The sequence below is a fragment of the Sycon ciliatum genome, chromosome 1, assembly GCF_964019385.1.
Source record: "Sycon ciliatum chromosome 1, ocSycCili1.1, whole genome shotgun sequence".
NCBI lineage: Eukaryota > Metazoa > Porifera > Calcarea > Leucosolenida > Sycettidae > Sycon > Sycon ciliatum.
Genome location: NC_088643.1, coordinates 42,009,374 through 42,029,511, shown reverse-complemented (window position 1 = coordinate 42,029,511; position 20,138 = coordinate 42,009,374). Strand labels below are relative to the sequence as shown.

Below are 20,138 nucleotides of genomic sequence, written 5' to 3'. Positions count from 1 at the left end.
ATGCATTAGTAGTAGTAGTATTGACATACCCGCGGCAAGCCGCTTATGTACAACGGCATGGGAGAGGATAACAAAAAATGAAAATATAATTATTGTTGGGGAAATCCACGCTATTATCGAATATTCAACAATGACGGGTGTGGGGTTATACCAAATTCCCATAATGCATTGCTAGCCTTCAAGGTACATGTTTTAAACTTATCACGCCATTTTTCCCTGCCCGAACATGATTCGAATAATACAATCATGTACATGTACATGTACATGTACATGTACATGTATATACACCAAACGCAAATACCCCATGCCAACGTACAAACATGCCTACTGTCAATCATGTAGTAATACTCAGTTGTAATATAACCAATAGGCAATCGATTGAGATACCTGTAAGAGTTGGTAGGAACGGGGTGCGAGTCAACATCCGGCAAAGATTATTACATCAAATCAAACCTTCCTAGCCTTGCAGGAATTACATGTAGATGAATGACTGGGACATCAGGTTTGACGCACGCCCAGTCGCGACCCCCCGGACTGGTTGGGCCTGAATTTCCAAAAATAATCCCTGCGCTGGTATCTGGGGCTGGGCATACATGTACATCGGCCGTCTATCCGGTCTCGCACTACATGTAGCCATAAGACAAAGCGGTGACACGGTTACCGCCCCAAGCTCATCATGCAGTATACTGCTCTGCAGTCATTCGACTTAGCACAAGGGCGTCGCTGGGAGAGAGAGGCCAGTCCCGGATCCCTAGATGATCTCCACTGCATGGACACGAGGAGTGTGATGATCTTCAAGAGGTGCTCAAAAGAGTTAGGCCTGCTGCATAGACCGCGTGTGTGTGGGGGGGGGGGGGGGGGGGGGAGGTGTAACGAGTTACGTACGGCAAATAAGAACTGCCTCTCAAATCAAGTGGAGTGTGGGGAGAGCATTCCTGAATACTTCGAAGTACATGAAATACATGTACATGTACATAAAATTGGGTCGGGTCTTTTATTAGCACGGACGAAACTGGTTCATCCCGCCGGAAAGAACTTGACGAATCTTGAGCCAGTCAATTGCATTTGATAGTCAACTTATTTGCTCTAGAAGATTAGACTTACAATTATTCTTAGTAATGCAGCATGATGCAGTGTCACACTCAGGAAGTAGTCACATGCTTGGTAGGAAACTTGCTGGCGACCGCGTGCCTTTCCAATTTTTGCAGTTTTGTGGCATCATCATTGGGCAATACACAGTCTAGTAATGTATTGATTTCCCGGCGCCAATACATGTTATACCAGTATTGTACTGATGGTATTTCCTTTGCATCAGAATGAGTTGTCTTGATTTGATTAGATCAGGCGATTGAATCTTGTTCTGGTTCTCCCTTTTCTGGACTGGTGATTTATTATCAGTGTCGATACACTGATACTACTATTAAATTTTAGTGATGGTAAAAACGGCTACAAAGTATGTAGACAGAATGACAATGAATACAGCCGTCAGTACTGGTGAGTGGTGTGGTGATTTTTTACTGTTCAACTCCTCACTCACGTGCACATTACGTTCCTGTCATTAGATCACCAAACCCAAGTGCTACTCACAAACGCACAATGCCTGTACACTGTCGACAGGCGCTACACGTACACGCCGCTAGCTAGCTAGGCGTGTGTTTGCTTCCGTGCATACTATACAATGAGTACATGTGTCGGACTACGCACGGACTGTTGCAGTGCCAAGTCCGTTGGGGGGGGACACAATCATTGGGCTATGGACCGTATGCAGCGTGAAGTGTATAAGGTGAGTAGTGCGTACTCATCTCTTGTAACGATATAGAGTGGCTTGGCTGGTTTGTTCCACATCAGGGTAATAGGGTGATTCATTGCTCTGCAAGTCAAAAGACGAATACATACGAACTCGACTAACCTATTCTGTGGATTTGGGTCCAGTTTTACTCGGCCCGGGGCAGTATTTTCAGTTGCACGTGGGAGCCAAAGATCCGCTTTGGCTGTGCTGCCATTTTTGACCCAAGTACTTACCCTCAGGATAACTGTTACTTCGGCCGTTAGTTGAATAATGCAACTTGCACATACGTGAATCTGATCATGTATCATTAGTTTGGCCCAGCCTGCTGTGTCGAATACTTCCGCACTGAAGTTCTATAAAAGCCTGAACTCGCAGCTAAGGAGAGTCAGAATTGGTTTTCCACTTCCACTTTTCTACAATCTGAGGAAGTATTACAATCTCTGCTGACCTATTTCAGTTCTACTTGCAAGGTCCTCACTCTCTGGGAATTGCGCCACCACGTTTATACATCATTCGATCCTAGCCCATTATTGCTGCACTTCGTTCAACCAAAGGTTTAACTGCAATAGCCATGGTATCTAAGATGTCTTCCGGATTCCAATCCTTCTCACCCGTTCTGCAGGTAAAGGGGATATTTATTTACAAAGAATACCCAAAACTAGAAGTACTTTAGGGAGAAGGATACCTGAAGTAAATGTACAATGTATATTTTTCACCTATTAAATTTTGTGCCCCAGACTACTTTAATATTATCGTCAGGGAAAAATGAAATATACAAATGTATGTAAGTTTTAGACTCGGGTGGAGAGCCTTGGATTAATTTATGTAAATGTATAAGAATGTATGTAACTTTGCAATACATTAATGATTAAAATGTTTTCACATGCCATAATAGTGACGTACTACACTGCTTGTGTTCTTCTGATCAGGTGATGGTGTCACTGATAGCACTAACAATACTAAGTGCAGTGCCATTCTCCGCAGCAAGATCGCTCTCTCCCAGTCAGGAAAATGCCAACAAGATCAAGGCATGTACACCTCGGTCTGACAATGTGAACTACACCAGCTTACTAAACACTTACTTTGAGCAGCTGAGCAAACCAAGAAGTGGCCGTCCAGTACCTGCCCCCTGGGACGCTATGCAGAATCTACAGATGTTCACTCCACTGCCATTGCAGACACTGGCCTGTGGTGATATGCAGTCTGAGGCTTGCAGAGTCTCCTCCTCGTCCGGCAGTGCCCAGCGTCACAATAGTCGTACTGCCATGTGGCTGAATGTCTATCCTGGCCCACAGATGGAAGTGAATGTGGGCAGTGATATGATCGCTGCCGCAGGGGAAGAAGAGGACGGCTCCAAGGAGAATAATTGCGACAAGGTTCACAACAACCCACACACAGTTTGCAGCACTGACTTCAACCGTTTCCCACCCATTCTCTGTGAAGCCACATGCAAATCCCCGTGCGGCTGCTGCAAGAGGCGTTCATCAGAGCTGACAAACGCCCATGTTTTGGTTATCGACAGATGCGAAGGAGCGAATGCTGTGTGGAGGCTGAAGGAAGTTGGAGGTCTACTACCAATTTCTCCAAACAGCTGTCAATGTCAATCATAGAGACAAATAGTTATTATGGATAGTTTCCCTGCAGCGATATTTTGCAAGTATATTTTATTCTGAATTTCTCTATTTATTGGCAACAGATTTATCTGGTCCTCTACTGTCGACATCGTTCCAATCTCCCAGCAATGGGGAAAATTCGGAAGTGGAGATTGGAACGTTCACTATTTATTAAGTTGGTTGTTCCAACGAGTTCTAAGTTCTCTATTTATTATTACTATGATCATTATTCTATTTTTCATCGGTTTGAGGGAATGAAGAAGGAACTGTGAATGCTATAACGTCTCCAGCGTTGCTTCGTTTAGACGTTTACACACAATGCTTACAATATCACAATCATCATGAAAAAAGTACTTCTGGAATTCAACGCCATATACTGTCATGCACATAATCATACAGTATTATTTTATCTGAGCATGGGAGGTTTCCTATCTGCCGGTACATGCACGTGCAGCTGTTTATCTGAATTTTCGCTGGATTTCTATTAAATTTATCCCCTAGAACAAGATTGCATTCAATATAATACTCTTGACTCCAAGTAAAGCATTTGATTACACTTCTTCCAAATCTGTCTTAAATTCTAAATGCTCCCTAGAGTCACTAGCCTATCGTCGTCAAATCATCAGTCTCACTACTTTTCACAGATATGTTTTCCATCATCGTGATTACCTTGCTGATTTCCATTTCAAGATTACGAATAGTGAGCGACGACCAAAAAAAATCATTCTTCCCAAATTTAAATCATTGTCTAAGTCTCTCTTCATGTTCCGAACTGCTATTCTATGGAACTGTTTACCCCCCAGTCTAACATCGGAAGCCTCGCTCTATAAGTTCAAAGCTGCCCTCAGGAAATTTACAGCTGACTATGCTTATGCAATCAACGGAATTCCGCCACCTTGCAGTTGATTTTCCCCATTTCTCTCCTCATCAATCCCTACTTCTCTTTGTACATACATCTACATCTACTGTTCTTTCAATCAAATGAACCCCTCGATAGGCACATTGCCTTTGGGTCATGTCATAATAATAATAATAATAATAATAAGTTCAAAGTACGTGTAAATTGTATACAAGGGGCTATATTTCCAGCTCCTGGATGATGTGCAGTTTGAACCTGTACACTACCTGTGCTGAAACTGCCATCACACACTGCAGTAATAAGCATCAACATGACTGTATGTTGAATTCACTTATTAAAGAGATCAATCAATTACACCAAGACTGGTTGGCTTTCACTCCCTCGCATACAGCGCAGCTGCACGCTGGAACACCCTCTCCGCTGGATGCCGTCTCGCCGACTCCCCCCCCCCCTGCTATCTTTGTCACACTTGCCAAGCAACACCTACATGTAGGGTTCCCTGTGAGAAGGCAATAGACATCCTTAGCAAAAGTACGATAACGCTAACTTTTACGGTACTCACTCCCAGCCGTGACAAAAGACGTTATCGGATAACAGAAAAACGTTACAGAGCTCAAAATAACGGGCCGACGTTCGTTATGGAAATTCTGCAAAAAATGCAAAAACTCGCATTGTTTTGTAACTGGCGGGAGATAAAAAGCACGTCGTGCAGATCGAGATGAGATCGAGAGTCGAGATTGCTTCCTCTTGTGAAATTTAGCTTTTTTGGCGAGTTTTGCCTTTCAGTTGACAATTTCTGCGTCCTCTGCTTCGTGCCTTTCTCCCTCTATCCCATCTGGGAAACAAAGGACCAGTTCCACGGCACTCCTGAGGAAGAAATTCATCGGCCTCTCCCAGACGTGCTGGAGCTGGAGAACCCTTACAGTCTTCGGTGCTGCGTTTAGGAAAGGGTTTCCAAGGACCTGGGAACAGCGAAAATGAGTTTTTGCCGTGCTTTTGCTATTCCAGAGTAAAAGACCTCGCCAAGGTATTCTTTCGGAACGACAGCAAACTAATCCCTGGTTCAAAATTTTGAATTTCCCGCACCTGTTTCCACGAAAATTCATATCGCCATGGTTGTCACGACTACTTCGTCTCAACTATAACGTACTTTGTGCTAAGGCTGTACTCACACTACTTGAAAAACCGCATACAAGTGACTTACGTGTGAATGTTGCCACGGTGACGGTTGCGAAAATGAAAAAAGCCCTTGAAAGCCGCTTGAAAGGTTTCAGCGGAAACGGAACCCTCTTCTACGAGGTTTTTTGCTTTCAAGCCGTTTGGAAAGCTGTGTACGTGTGAGGTCAGGAGGCCGGAGTACTATTGTACGTTGAAAGGCTCCAGAATATTTTTCATGCTTTGTTTCCTCGTGGTCGTACTGCTCCTGTACATATACTTGTAGTTTCCTTTTTTTGCCTGTCATTTCTGAATTCTGTGGTGTTTTTTCCGAGTATTTTCCGTCTTCTTTCTTCCAGTAGCTTCCCGTTGTTTTGATTGCTGTTTCTGCCGCATTTCTTTTGTACCATTGCTTTTGTACCGACATCATGCCTCTCGTAGTGTTTTCTGACGACTTGGAGAAGAAGCTCATCGAGCTGTGGAGAGAAACCTCTTCATCCGTCGATGTCGACGATGTGCTACTTCTTCGCGAGGCATGGCGAATGAACTCCACGATCCAAGCAAGATATAACTGTTTCTATTTTTCTCATGAACTGAAAATTTCAAATAAGTTCATCGAGCGCAAAAAAATTGAAGGAACGCAGTCTCGGGATTTGCAAAACTACCACATGACAATCATGTTTCTCCATGGTAATTTGCTGACAAAAATGTTTCAAGTGGTCACTGGAGTGCAGTGTGCTTGGAAAGGCTTTTTCAAGTACTTTTGTCTAGTTTTGAACGCGACATTCGCGTCAAACTTTCAAGTAGTGTGAGTACAGCCTAAGGGAAAAGTCAGCTTGAACGATCCGAAGTACGGAAAGGTTTGCGTTTACGTTAGCGTTTTTTTAGCTAAGGATATCTAATAGGCTGTTTGGATTACCCTAGTAAAATGTTTAATGAAAATGTACTGGTGCTACCACTGGTGCACGTGTGGGGGCTGTGTACACTTGATAATAATTACTGAGGTAACGAATAATCGATTATTCAAATTTCGTCGATCTCTTGGACCTCAATGAATAATCGATTGGATAAAATCTAGGTCGAAGGTTCGAAAATTCGAATGTTTGCAGGCGGGCGAAGTCCGTGGGCTGCATACCGCCCGGGCGACTCTAGATCTCTCGACTTGAATGCATAAACTTTGGTACAGTGTTACAGAAAACGACTAGACTACGCGCGGCAGACCATTGTAGGCTCTACTCTGACTCGAGTCTGAGCGCTTGTATTGTGTGTTTGCTACATGTACACTTTCTGTGGAATAGTAGAATAATCAATCGTTCGCTTGAGTTGTATTCGCTAGGTTATTTGTTCGTAAAATTCATGGCTCGTTACATACATCACTACTAATCACTAATATTAATAATACTTGCTGATACCGTCTGTATATTGCCCCGTTTTCAACGTGATTCGCGCATGCAACTAGCAGTGATTGAGCTCTTGTTTCTAGCCATTGTGACATTTAATCATCGCACATGGGTATAGTCACAGCACTCTCTAAAAGATGCACATGTATAGACTAGTGGGTTTCACACCAATGTTCATATAATATATGTGCAATTGTCAATTTGGTCTTATATACATGTAAAACAGAGAGGTTCCAGGCTGTCCAAGAGAGTGCTCAATACCGAGTGGCAGAGCTGGTTCAAAACAATGAGAGGACAGAGAAAATGTTTTAACTCCGAGTTTCACGCACTAAGCGATCATCAGAAAACAGTAATGTTTTGTTTTATACATGTACATGTGCAAAGATTACAAAGCAATGAAGCAAACAAATGTCTTTCCGCTGTTACTCGGAGTTTCGTGTGAAAACACTCATCAGACATATGGGACGGCCTGTGTTCAACTTCAGCCTCATTATAATAATGTGCATATTGCGTGAATAAAACTTCACTCATAACGTGAACTAGACTTTATGACGTCGCTCAAGTGCTTCTCGAAGGCCAATCAATGTTAGTACGAGTAAGCATACAGGGGTTACATGTACACCAATGCCATTTAGGACGAGTCTACATGTCATTGTATATTTCCTGCATGGACTGAATACACATGTAAGATTGACAGTAGATTTCTAACATCACGTGCATACATTGCTTGGCTTTTATAGATACCATAACTGCGCTCTCCAGTCGATCTCAACACGTTACGACCGCATGCCACCAGCAAAGCAACCCATCCGCTGGTACCGAATTCCTTCGTGCAGCTGTTTCGAGTTATACGAGAGAGCTTGGAAGCTCAGGGCCCTACGCTATGCTTTTTTGCCTTGATGACCTAGATAAAAAAAGCATAGGGATGTTATAAATTCTTATAAATTTCTATTTTTGGTTTTTAGACATAACCTGGGATTCGAACCCGCACTATCGCCCTGCATGCATCCCCGGATACACTTCGCACACATACTAAGTCTTCCAAGTTGCTTCACGTTATGATCTTGCATTTGAAAGCCCTATTTGAATATGCATTGTGGCCAGCCCTCTTTGATCGTACGGTACGGTACGGGACAGGTACGGAACAGGTACGGGACAGGTACGGTCGAGGGTAATACGACACCGTCTACCGCCTTGATGACGGCAAAAAAAGAATAGGGATGTTATACATTTTTCAATTCTCCTATTTTTTTCAGGCATTACCTGGGATTTCAACCCTCACTATTGCCCGACATGCATTCCCCCATACACTTCGCATTCATACTCATTCTTCCAAGTTGCTTCACGTTATGATCTTGCGTTTGAAAGCCCTATTTGAATATTGCGGCCAGCTGTATGTGGCCAGCTGTGTTTGATGGTACGGTACGGTACGGGACAGATACGAGATAGCGCCAGGCGTGACACAAACAAACAAACAAACACCAAATTAAAGCTGTGTGGACCCTGGCTAGCGCCAGACGTTACTGAAGTAACGTCTTCTGCATAGCTACGGGAATAAATATCGTGATTTTCACTATCTTAGCCATTCTACAATACATGTATCTACCTTTGCTGACGACAGCTTTATACTCGAAACAGCTGTATGAAGGAATTCAGTACCAACGGATGTGTCCGCGGCTTTGCTGGTGGTGTGCTGTGGCAACGTGTCGAGGTCGGCTGGAGAGTGCAGCTATGGTGTGCTGGTTGATGAAAACCCCGTACAGGGACCAATGCTGCTGCTCACTCTTTATTTAGGCTTTCATAGAAGGATGATTATTGATTGAGATATTAGGATGGTGTGTGTAGGGTTTTTCATTTCATAGAAGGAAATAAAATTACGAATGATATTGTAATCATCCGGGAACATAGTAGAGTAGTACAGTACTTACATGGCCAGGTACGGGGCTAGGTCGTCAAGGTGCATCGCGACGATAGCGTCTTCAGCAACTAAAGCCTCAGTTTTTTTTAGAACCTCAGTTTTTTTATGAGAATTGACATGGAGAGAATTTCCGCTCCGTAGCTTCGACCTCGCCTCCTGTCAGTGGTGGCTGGAATGAAGTCTTTAGGTAACTAGTGACCTTCTCAGCATAACGGATGGCTTCATCCTGGCAGAGGGGTAATCTGAGAGCGAAAGACCTCACAGTTGAACTCAGAAGCAAAGTAGCTAATCGGCCCTTGACTGAAACGACGTTACGTAGATCTACGGCAGTGACGGCGGCACGCATACTGCCGTCATTTTTATTTTGCGGCTCTATGCAAAATCACTTGAGCATGGCCGCATGGGACCAGCTCAGATCAGATCTCTTCAGCCGGGCGAATACAGTATCATGACTGTGACGTCTGGGCTGGCCGTGGACGTGGGCCATGTGCCGTGTGTGAGCTACGCGGGCCGGGATACTCCTTTCCTTTTTCGCGTCACACCAGGCATGGGTTTGAATGCCGGTCGAAACATGGCGATTTGTCCGCACCCTCCGATCCCCCCCCCCCCTCCCTGGCCCGGGCTAGTAGTATTATGTACATACATGTACATGTACATGTAATTATGTACATGCCTGCATGATATCGATACGCTGGTTGCACAGGAAATACTTATGCTCTCAGGAAACAGAAAGTGACAATTGTCGCTTGCAGCATATTCTTAGGCTAGGTTCTCTGACTGAAAGTCTGACAAGTTGGGTTTCAATACCAGAATAATAATCACACAATGATAACTTTTATGCCGATTTTTCCAAATCGGGGAATGTTCCAAGTCGTAAGGTACATGTACATGTATAAAAAGGTGATACAAATGTATGAGAAGGTGATACAAATGCTCAATATTCTAAGGCCTGAGTAGGGATTCAGCCAACATGTACATACATGTAGCACCATTCTCACCGTCCCTCAGCCGTTTTCACAAGTCACTCCGAAAGACTACATGACATTCAATTATGGTAGAGAATGCAACAGAAGCGGCTTGCACAAACAATCATATCCATATCAGCAAGGCCTGCATAGACTGTTGTACGCGTACATGACAATCAGTTAGGGCTCTGGTCGGATACCGAGAGACACCCAGCACATCTTGGGAGTGCTGTCACTGCTGTGAGGGGACAAAGAGCGGGTAATGCTATACAACTCGCCACTCCAATTTCTAAACTGTACGTAAACCTAAAGAACTCGGTCCTTGTCGTCAAGGAAAGGTGTTACCAGGAGGCGACTGAATTGTTTCGAGACACTGGTGTTATGATAACGGACGAGGGATCACGATATCTTGGCGCAGCAATCAGAAGGGACAGCTTTCTTCAAAGCTACATGTACATGTATATCAAAACAAAGGTGGACGAATGGATGGGAGAACTGAAGAAGCTAGCAGTATTTGCGCAAACCCAGCCGCAGGCTGCGTATTCTGCGTATGTGACGGGCCTCAGGGGTAGATGGGCGTTCCTCTGTCGTGCCATGAAGGTACCCGAGCCGATGTTCCAACCGCTGGAGGGCATTGTGAAGTCTGAACTGATTCCCGACTTAACTTGCCGTGCACCCCCAGGCGACACCCTCCGACGGCTTATGGCTTTGCCGTGTCGTCTGGGTGGGCTCGGTTGGATTAACCCTGTGTCCCTATGCCAACAATACGAATCGTCGGTTCGGATGACCAACCCTCTGTCTTGGAGAATCTTGTCAAGGGATGGCTCCATCGGTGACTCGGTAGTATTAATCAGGTCGGCCAAGAGAGACGCCAGGGCATCTTCTCGACGTCATCAGAAACTGGAATTCGACGCGATATCGGGCAGTGCGTCGGAGTCGGTACGACATGTCATTGTCGTCGCGAAGGAGAAAGGGTCGTCGAGCTGGCTGACGTGCCGTCCGCTTAAGATGTATCATTTTAATTTATCAAAGGGAGAGTTCTGGGATGGACTCTGCCTCCGTTACGGATGGACACCGGCCAGGGTACCGTCACACTGCTCTTGCGGCCAAGAGGCAACTGTCGCGCATTCCCTGTCGTGCCCCTATAGAGGGTTTCCCTCCATTAGACACAATGGTATTCGGGACGTCACGGCCCGGTTGCTGGATGAGGTGTGCACCAGTGTATCCATCGAGCCCTTGCTGCAACCGCTGACGGGGGAGCGTCTTCGCTACTGGACCGCGAATGTGGGGGACCGTGCCCGGTTGGATGTCGCTGCCAATGGTTTGTGGGACAGTCGTTTTGAGCGTACACTTATTGATATACGGGTTTTTAACCCTCACTCACGCTCAAATCGATCTGCACCACATACTATTGTGTATCAGCGACACGAAAAAGAAAAGAGAAGGCACTATGAGGAGCGGGTGAGGCAGGTTGAGCAAGCCTCCTTTGTTCCGGCGGTCATGTCAGCCAGTGGCGGAATGGGTCCAGCGTCAACAGCACTATATAAACGCATTGCTCATCTGTTGGCTGAGAAGAGGGGTGAGCACTATTCTCATGTTATGGCATTTGTTAGATACAGGATTTCCTTCAGCCTTTTGAAATCCTGTATTATGTGCATTCGCGGTTGTAGGCGTGTAAATTTTAGTGCTGAAACGATTATATCGATTACTCGTTACTTACTCGATAAGAAATAGATCGAACGGTTATTTCGATTTTATCGGCTAAACGAGTAGAATGGTACATGTACTTACACTCGGTGTGGGATTTCCCCCATTTTGGGGTCGCACAAAGCGTGCATGCATCGAAAGTGTTGCGAGTACGACACGAATATGACTGTCCACTTGCAACATCGATGTACGTGTAAAGTACAAGCGCGATCTGAGAAACATCGACGTGATCACCGTCGTCGTCTTTGGAGCTGACTACTTTTCTTACCAATCCCGAAAAGATTGTTGGAGGAGAGAGAGACTTTTGCTCGCCGAGCTGAAGCTAAAGGATTTGATGGAGTCCTGCCAGCAGCTAGTCAAAGGACCTTCGGTACCTTAGGCAGACCCTGACGGAGTTTGGAGGCCAGCTAGCTCTCGGTGAGGAGAGAAACATTCGCGTGGCGATCGACTCTCCGTAAAAAAAATACAAGCTACATAGCGCCGACATACTGCAACAGCTATGATTTCAACTAACTTCTCGATCTGCTGCTTCACAAAGTTCAACTATTTACAAGCCCTGACTGTTGTAGTCTGAAGCTGGAGTCTCATCGCCCACCTACAGGTAGCTTTTGGAGCTGATGGATTTCCCGACTTGGACTCCTTCCGCAAACTCTCGCAACAGTCCTACAGTGTATGCTGTGTTCCCGCACGCTCGTGTCGACATGTACCGGATCACGGAGGCGGAAGAGCTTGACGAACTCCGCTGACTCCACGTTGCCGAAATACCGCCGTCGTCTTCGTTCTTATCGCTGGAGACATTCTCCCCTTCCAGGACCGGCGCATAGTTGTCGTCCCGGAGGTAGAGACTATGTTGTGTTTCGAAATAGTTCTTCATCAAGCTCGCGCGAATGATGATTCTCATCATGAACTCGTTCCGACGTTGTGACATGGCGATGGTCTTTGGCGGGGCACTGGCTTGGCGAAAACGCAATCTTCTTGCGCAGTAGAACATTGATCGGCTGCAGATGAGTACAGGTACTTCGTGCTTGGTCCTGTTGGAGGAAACCTGACAGGAAAGAGGCAAGACTCATCGAAGACGAAGCGCTCGCAACAAACAATGGCGCTCGAAATATCTCGTACGATTTAGGGCCTATCGCTTTGAGCCACAGCGCTCACAGCCTTGCCTACTTCATCAAAGTGAGCTCTACATGTTCGTTGACCTCTTCACACTACACAGAAGAGCGAAACAAGGATTATGACTTAGCACTTGGGTTGCAACCAGTGAGTTGCCTCTGTCTGGTCTGTATTCGTCTGGTCAGTCCGAACAGCTGACAGACTTGTTGCGGGAACATCGGATCTATGCACCCGCTTTCCGTCGTTGGCGATGTAATTGTTGGACTCGTAAAATTTTGAAATTCACAGAATGTACATGTACTGATGTAGTTACAATAATAATCGTTTAGCCGATAAGCCGATCGTTATGGTATCAGCTAAGCCACTAAGGAAAAAACGTAATCGTTTCAGCACTAGTAAATTTTAGTTTGAAATTTGCACCCTCCTGCGGAGCCCACGCTGCTTTGGCAGTGGCGGAGGCTCGCTTGCCGACGTAACCGTCGGAGACCATCATGAACAATGGACTGACTAATTATTCATTTGTTCTGTCTTTCTAAATATCCTGTTATTGCACATGTTCTTTCTTTAGTTTTTGTGCCTTTTTCGTGCTTTGGAGTTATTTGTTGTTTTTGGACTCTTGATAGTAGATGTACATGACTTGTGTGAACAAAAAAATTCTAAACTGTCGAAAGATTACTCTGAGTAACGGCTAGGCAGCTTCTAAGATTGGTAAGTTAGAAAGCCTCCTTCTGAGGTTTGAATTTCTTCGCATATAGCTATCTTTTTCATCGTGCCCGCAAACAGCAGCAAAATCAATCCCTCATGATCATTATCAATCTCAGTACAGATCATTGCATCTTCAAAGCCGGGGGCGCCATTGCAGCCATAAATTAATAAAAAAATAAAATAAATTCGACGGGGTTCGCGTACCGGGCAGGTCAAGAACAAGGAGTCGTACAACTCCCTGGTCAAGAACCACCTTTCCGCTTCCGTGGGACGCCACCACCCCATGATATAACGAATGCTTTGAAGAAACCCACTAAGACTAAATTTTAGATTGAATTCAAAGCGTTCTCAGTGAGAGACCGGGTGGAGTGAGAGAATCCCGTGACATGCATTTGAAATTTCTTTAATCCTGTGAATGGCTTTTCTGATGATGTTGTGCAAGCCATGAGTCCCTGAGTTACGACACGATTGAAGAATACTTGAACTTTGAAGTTAAAACAGAGGATCCTGGTACCTGGACTCCATTGAATATGGTTAAAATTACTTAAAAATAACAACAATTTACATGTATATGGTTCATTGCATGAAATACCCATAAATTTCAACTTCGGTTTCTCCTGCGTGGAGGTCTTTAAATAAAACTTTAAAACGTTAGTTGGAATGCTGCCAGTGTATAGTTATTGTCAGAGGAGTTACATTGTAGCACCTGATTACCAATGGAGGAAGATGCGCTGATACAGTATAGTGGCAGTGGAGCGCAAATGGCCCTCAGACATGATTGTAAGCACACTCATTAGCTGCTCAGGGAACAGCCACCAGGCGGACATGTGGTCCCTCTGTGGAAGTAGCGCTGGTCATAGGCCTTCATCCAAGTGTAAGCAGCGCCATTTGATTTGCATTGCAAAAAGTAGACAGTGACGCGGGGAGCGCCTGACTCTGAGGGCTGTGCGACTACGTTGCCATTTCTACTCGAGCACACAGCTTTGCACATCACCGGTGGAAATCTGTTGTAGTCCGTGTCACAACGCCAGCGTGCCTGATGATGATGTGATGACGGTGAAGATTTATTGAAACTTTCCAGCATCTTCCTCTCTGCAGTGTTGGCACTGTCCGGGTAAACCATGGCATTGCGACACGCCGTCCGGTCGTACGCGCAAAAGAGCGGAATGATCGGCATTGTAGTAAAGGTTTGCAGGATGTGCAGATTGGACGCCTGTTGATCAGATATGGAGCCCACCAGCATGGACAGAAACTCTCCCAGAGAGTGTGCTGCACACGGACTGTCTTGCATGGTATGAGCACGACGCAACGACTTCCATTCTCCTGTGGCTTTGTTTCCTAGGGACCTTGCATGGCAGTTGTGAAGTGATGCCATAGCCAAAGCCAATAGGAGTGTAACCTAGACAAAGCATATGCAAGAAACAGGAATTTGGTAATGACCGATACGGGTAACAATCATAACAAGAGAGCTTGGAAGCTCAGGGCCCTACGCTATGCTTTTTTGCCTAGATGACCTAGACAAAAAAAAAGCATAGGGATGTTATAAATTCTTTTTTTTAAGACATAACCTGGGATTCGAACCCGCGCTATCGCGCGCCCTGCATGCATCCCCCGATACACTTCGCATACATACTAATTCTTCCAAGTTGTTTCACATTGTGATCTTGCATTTGAAAGCCCTATTTGAATATGCATTGTGGCCAGCCGTCTTTGATGGCACGGTACGGTAGGGGATAGGTACGGGACAGGTACGATCGAGGGTAATACGACACCGTCTCCCGTACCGTACCATACCATCAAACACAGCTGGCCACATACAGCTGCCCGCAATATTCAAATAGGGCTTTCAAACGCAAGATAATAACGTGAAGCAACTTCGAAGAATGGGTATGAATGCGAAGTGTATGGGGGAATGCATGTAGGGCGATAGTGCGGGTTCGAATCCCAGGATATGCCTGAAAAAAAGGAGAATTGAAAAATTGATAACATCCTATGCTTTTTTGCCGTCAGATACGGATAGCGCCAGGCGTGACACAAACAAACAAACAAACACACAAACAAACACACAAATACCAAACGAGAGAGCTTGGAAGCTCAGGGCCCTACGCTATGCTTTTTTGCCTTGATGACCTAAACAAAAAAAAGCATAGGGATGTTATAAATTCTTTAAAACATTCCTTTTTTTTAAGACATAACCTGGGATTCGAACCTGCACTATCGATCGAAACGTCTTAGCGCCCTAAAATCTCGCGCCCTTTCGTCGTAAACCCCATAATCACAGTTACATACTCTTGAGTCTTGGGTTATGGACTCTTGATATGATGTGAAGGCCATCATTTACATATTGATATAGGGCATTCCATTGATTGGTGACAGAAAAAACAAAAGAAATTATAGCAATAAAAACTGCTTTATGGCAGTTTTCTAAAAAAAGTTATTGTGTTCTAGTCCATGGACCCCGTCTAAAAAGTAAGAAATTAACGAAATGTGATAGCTGAAAATTAAAATTTCACACAAAACCTCACAATAATCACACTCAGAATGAAAAGCTACATGTAGAAGACCTTTTCCCCTCGTGATCCTCTTTCCTATGCATGCATGACATGCATGTTGCCAATTGTTGGTGCAGTACAAGTCTAGTGTTGAAAGCAGCATTTCAAGTGTTGTGATTATTGTGAGGTTTTGTGTGAAATTTTAATTAGTCATCACTCGTCTCCCTACTTCGTATTTTTTTCCAGAAAATCTCCCCATACAGCTGGGAGTCGTTTACATAATATGACTCCCTGCTATAGATCTACATGACTGTATATACGTTATAATTACTCAATCTGATACGTTATAATTATTATGCTATCAGCCTACATGCGGTCCCCGGGCTGGTCGACAGGCGGACCAGCCAGCCTGCTAGTGGGTTCTCGGCCTCGCACACAAATCCACACAAAATGTTACTGCACTGAATGCATTCCCCCGATACACTTCGCATATACATGTATACATATCCTATAACCATGGGGTTATGTACAGTATAACCTGGCTTAAGCGACCGCCCCACGGTGCTGCAAGGAAAAGCGGTCGTTAAAGCCAGGTGGTCTTTAGAACCAGGTCCCACACTGTCTGTGCGTGGAAAAACGGTCGTTAATTAAGAGCAGTTGGTCGCTAAAACGAGAGGTCGTTCACACCAGGTTTTACTGTACTCTTGCTATCATATCTATTCGTACTTCTAGTGAAATTGAGCTTTGTGGCACACACGTCCAGAAACAAAACTATTCCGATACATACACTTTGAAGTTTGCGTTATGCAGAGCTCACTGACTTGTCAGTTTGAGCAAAATTTTCATTGCTACATGTATCAGGTTCGGTTTCATTCTCTCTGTGATGAGTCCAAAAAGGACGAAACAATTCTGTCCGCACATCGAGTATTCTTTGAAGAAGTACATTGTATTTGGACGATTGGAAGATGTTGTTCCCGTAAGATTCACCATGTGTGGCTACCTAAACACATGGTACAGGCTATTTCTCCACGTAGGCTGCATTCGTAATTCGTATACATGTACATGCATCAAGGAAGACAGACACTGCCCCTTTGAAGTAACACATACGATAATATACAGCGTCGACGACGCCAACAACAACGACCCCCCCCCCCCATCGTAAAAATATAGAATTCAACAACGATCTACGAACGAATACGTGTCCAAGAAATGGAATGCTTGGTAAATGTACATGTACATGTACATGTAGGTGGGGTACAGCGGGGTTGGTACTAGTAAATGGTTGAACTGTCACTGTAAATTCGTACTGACTCACAAATATCTCCACATGCGCAACAAATGGGTAAGCAATGCTAGCATCCGGATTTGCGAGAGGTACATGACATGTACATGTACATGTAGACGGTGACTATGATTACAATAATACAATGACTATGTACAAGACATTGTTCAAAATCGCATACATGTACATGCAAGTTGTACATACGCATGCACATATACATGTGCACACACACACACACACACACACACACACACACACACACACACACACACACACACACACACACACACACACACACACATGTACATACAGGTACACACACACACATACATGTACACACACATACCCACATCACACCAATGTAGTCTCGACCATGGGCAATCATACTATTACACATACCAGGGTGGGTTGACGTCCAGCATTTGGTGCGAACATTCTGCAAGTAGACGAAACCATCATAGGGTCTGGGAAAACTGCCTCTTTACCTTCTTCCTACTTTTCAGATTGTGTTCTCTACTGAAAGACTAGGATATGCTAGAAGACTGCAATCAGGATTGTGAGAAGAAATAGCACTGCTGGTCTGCCACTTGCTTGTGTCAGGCTAGGAGCGCGTTGCATGCTTTTATTTGCTTTCCCCTCTCCCTGGGGACTTGCCCGACTATTCTAGCAACATGACAGACTAAGTCAGGGCACTGATTTTGAACTGCGAGAGATTTCTGTGATACATGAGTATTCCAGGGATACCATGGGGATTGACAGGTTCCAGTAATAACAATCCTTATACCCTTATTTACTGAGACGTTCATTTTTAGGAGGGGAAAAGCAGAACAGAAGTCGGTGAACTCTGGACAGTGAATTACACCATCAGAAATGTCCTTTGCCAATAGGACGCAATCATGGTGGCGGTTTTCGTGTGTATGCGTGTTTGAGTGTATTTGTGTGCATGTCTTTGAACACAGTTAAAACAGTTACTGGCTAGTTGGATGTGAATGAATGACCAGACTATTTAAAAGTCAGGTGTGTGTTCCTTGGGGAAAATAGTATTTTTATATAGCCAGTATTGAATTCTTTTAGATCTTATCGACCAAGTCCTTCTCTGCTATGAATGTAACCCCGCGGCTGCTTGCTTGTCTGCCAGTATCGTCTTCATTAGCAAGTAGATGTGATCGATCACTCCACAATATCTGACAGTCACACGCATACATGTACATGTACACGTAAGTATCGATTCCATACTTGGTGCGTGTATTATATTTTTTATTATTGCTTTATGCTAGCATGCTGGATCACCAGTCTCCATGCTGTTTGAAGGGATAATGGACAATTTCCTCAACATATGACAGATGTCTTGTTGCACAATACTAATATAACAGTTTGAAAGTCTCGTTGAACAGCACTGCGTTACAAGCCAATGAACGCAATACATCATCTCATACTGTCATCGGTTGATATTATTCTTATCTTCGGCAAGCGTTGCTCTAAAGATCAGCCGACAAAGTGTGTGCCGAAACTACAAGGATGTCGATTTCGATGCATGAATGTGGAGTAAGTAGGTGTGTCATGTTGATGTTTGAGTTAGTTGAGCCAGTTCGGCTTTGAGGGGGATCCAGTACTTGTCCCTAACAATACCATGTATTCTTGACTGGTGATTTGGAACAACCACTTTCACATTCACTTCAGATAGGTTCAACAGAGAACAGATACACGCAGTCAGCCTGGGCTGAGTGGAAGAGATAGCGCTTGGTCGTCCCAGACTGGCAGAACATGACCATACAATGTGTTCACAGGGTTATACTTATAGAGTACTACTACTAGTACGTCTTCGTAGTCTTCGAGCACTCGCAAGGCAAGGACTTAGGTTGGGGGGGGGGGGGGGAGGGTGCGTATGTGGTCCTAGAAGTAGAACCATGAAGTATACAAGACTGTGCAGTGCCAAGCAGGAACAGCGGACGTACACGTACACGTAGATAACACGCAGTTTGCAATAGAACACTTCCACTCCATACTAACAACTAAGATGATTGATCAGTAATCATGGTAATAACCCGTGCTCCTTGTGAATACTTCAGCATGACTACGGTAACGTTATACTGGCCCATGAAGCTTTCATCATAAACGACAAATCGTCCTGCAGCGGACATGCATTCCTGCTCCAGCTACAAATTAGTACAATCCCTACGATGATAGCTGCACATCTATTGCCTGTCTGTGACATGTGAAGAGAAACATCCCCTGGTGTAGATTGGAACTTAGATATCTAAGTATTAGAAGTTTAGAAGTCGGCAAGTCTACAGGTATTCTTCCCAGTGTTTGAAAACAAGACCACTGGCACTGTATTGTCCGTGTGTCGTGATAATGAGCCATGATAGCTCTACGCACAGGGTACCGAATGCATGTTTGATCTGTGGCCTTGTGGGTTTTTTTCATATTATTATGAACAATGTAAGTGCATATGCCTACATAGAAAGGAAGAGAACAACAACGACAAAACAACAAGGGTATAGTGTGGATCTGTGTGCACAAGCCTTGTGAAACATAATAATTACCCGGTATGTCACAAACACGCAATGTCATATGTTTCTGTTGGATTATTTGAGCAACTAATAATGTACTTTCAGATAATTGAATGAAGGAATTCTTGCTCCCAAATGGGCGCGGATATCTCCGATCTTCTACCAACAATTACAACTATCACCCACATTCAATCAGATCATTACGTTTGCAATGTGTGTACAGACTGCAATGCTTCCATGACAGTGTATTTGATATGAAAATGTACATGTACATGTACATGGCAATTTTATTAACTTAGTATTACTATTATTCTTTGTTTCATGGGAGTGGCGAACTGAAGAGGTTGCGAAGAAAGTAGTTCAGAACATACAATGTACATGTACATGTACCAGCTGCGTTGATTGGCATCTGACATTTTGCCGGGTCTGGAAGGGTGGAAACTGATTTAGCTGCCTTTGAATCTCCTGCTTCTTCTGCTGTTTCAGCTACGTATTACCGGGGGTATTGTATTACAGACTGTACATGACATTTTTACTATGTAGAAAATACATGCAGTAGGAGAATACCACAAACGTCATTATGTACATGTAGCTGCATGCGCTGGGCTGTGCCTGTGTGGGCGGGCA

The 20,138-nt window shown here is 44.5% G+C and overlaps 1 protein-coding gene and 1 long non-coding RNA gene across 2 annotated transcripts; one reads left to right on the top strand and one right to left on the bottom strand.

Annotated features, from left to right (window-relative positions):
• The first annotated feature begins 2,071 nt into the window (after positions 1–2,071).
• On the top strand, positions 2,072–3,555 carry LOC135807001 (uncharacterized). The gene is made up of 2 exons (XM_065321100.1): positions 2,072–2,411; positions 2,719–3,555. Exons 1-2 carry the CDS (start codon positions 2,361–2,363, stop codon positions 3,397–3,399), a joined length of 732 nt encoding a protein of 243 aa, XP_065177172.1. The 5' UTR covers positions 2,072–2,360; the 3' UTR covers positions 3,400–3,555.
• A 10,056-nt stretch (positions 3,556–13,611) lies between these two features.
• On the bottom strand, positions 13,612–17,565 carry LOC135807000 (uncharacterized). The gene is made up of 2 exons (XR_010551408.1): positions 17,398–17,565; positions 13,612–14,623 (listed from the first exon to the last, which is right to left on the bottom strand). It is a non-coding gene; the product is annotated as an uncharacterized LOC135807000 (long non-coding RNA).
• Between the last annotated feature and the right edge of the window lie 2,573 nt (positions 17,566–20,138).